The sequence below is a fragment of the Acartia tonsa genome, chromosome 9, assembly GCF_053477335.1.
Source record: "Acartia tonsa isolate MP-2025a chromosome 9, ASM5347733v1, whole genome shotgun sequence".
In the NCBI taxonomy this organism is placed as follows: domain Eukaryota; kingdom Metazoa; phylum Arthropoda; class Copepoda; order Calanoida; family Acartiidae; genus Acartia; species Acartia tonsa.
The window spans coordinates 31,176,689-31,177,996 of record NC_137268.1 but is presented as its reverse complement, the minus strand read 5'-3'; the positions used below and the strand labels follow the sequence as shown (position 1 = coordinate 31,177,996).

Genomic DNA, 1,308 nt, shown 5'->3' with positions numbered 1-1,308 from the left:
CACAACCACAATTCTAACATGACATTGACTAAATAAGAGAAAAAAGCTAACCGTTACAGATGGACGGACCTAATCTACTATAGAAAAGCTTTACTTTTAAAAATGTTGCAACATTGTATTATGTTAGGAAATCCTGAATGTGAGGCTAAACCTGACCCTGGAGTATGCAAAGCCTATGTTCCAAGTTATTATTATGATCCTGCAACAAAAGATTGTAGATTCTTTGTCTATGGAGGTAATAATTGTCAAACTTACAACACTCTATAATACAAAGTAGAACGATGTCTGTCTGTCCGCCTGTCTGTCTGTCTGTCTGTCTGTATGTCCGTCTGTCTGTCCGTCCGTCTGTCCCTTAAGATATCGGTTACCACTGCACCGATCGGATTATACTCTTCAGGGAATATACCTAATGGTCCTGTGGTGGTTGTGGGCTATTTTCTTGGCGTGGGACCAAAAACCAAAAAATCTCCCCCCAATTTTTTTCGGTTATTAATTTATGATTAATGCAAAATTAATGGTCGCAGCATCAGAAGTACTTAATATTTTTTTAATTACCTCTTGGAGCAAAGCCCCTAGGGGCTAGGGGCGAAGCCGCTAGTTCATTAAATATTTTTGAGCAATTCAGTAGTTGTAGAATAGTTATTAATCGCATCGTATTATAGCTATTAAAAATTATTATCATTTTTAGTTATAGTATGATAGTTAAGTATAGCTGAGAACATGCTTTAGTCCACCGGATATTAATCGGTTTCGAAGACGTACTGGAATATTTTTTTAGGTTGTGGTGGAAATAAAAACAGATATCCCACTTATTATCGGTGTATTAACAATTGCTTTGTATGGTAATACATTTCATCAAGGTAGTGTAATACAACTTTAAAGCATTAAAATTTATTTTGTATTTATTTACTTTAAAAAAAATTTGCTTTAGATTTAGTTTAGATCACAGCTTGGAAATAAAAGAAAAACAGATTAAATAAAGAGTTGTTTTGATATTAATATGTTAATAAAAATAATCTATAATAACATGTTTGTTTTTTAATATATTTTCTCGTATTTATTCGAATCCGGTGGATAGGAACCGGTTCTCATCCATACGAAAAAACTATGTCTAGCATCGTATTATATCCAGTTTTCTACGAATATAGAAATGTACAATCATAAGATTAAAACTAGTTTTTTTAGCCGTTGCCTTCGGCACCTCGGGGCTAAAAAAACTAGTTTTAATCTTATAATTGTACATTCTATATCCGCGGAAAGCCGTTTATAATACGATGCGAGAAATAACTATTCTCGTATTCATTCGAA

General features: G+C 33.3%; 1 protein-coding gene across 1 annotated transcript; it reads left to right on the top strand.

Moving 5' to 3' along the window:
• Positions 1-127: 127 nt before the first annotated feature.
• On the top strand, positions 128-1,046 carry LOC145327822 (kunitz-type serine protease inhibitor A-like; the record flags this gene model as incomplete). The annotated part of the gene is given in 3 exon segments (XM_080171369.1): positions 128-235; positions 779-860; positions 932-1,046. Coding segments are annotated over 2 exon segments (176 nt in total), but the record flags the coding sequence as incomplete, so codon positions are not given.
• Positions 1,047-1,308: the final 262 nt, after the last annotated feature.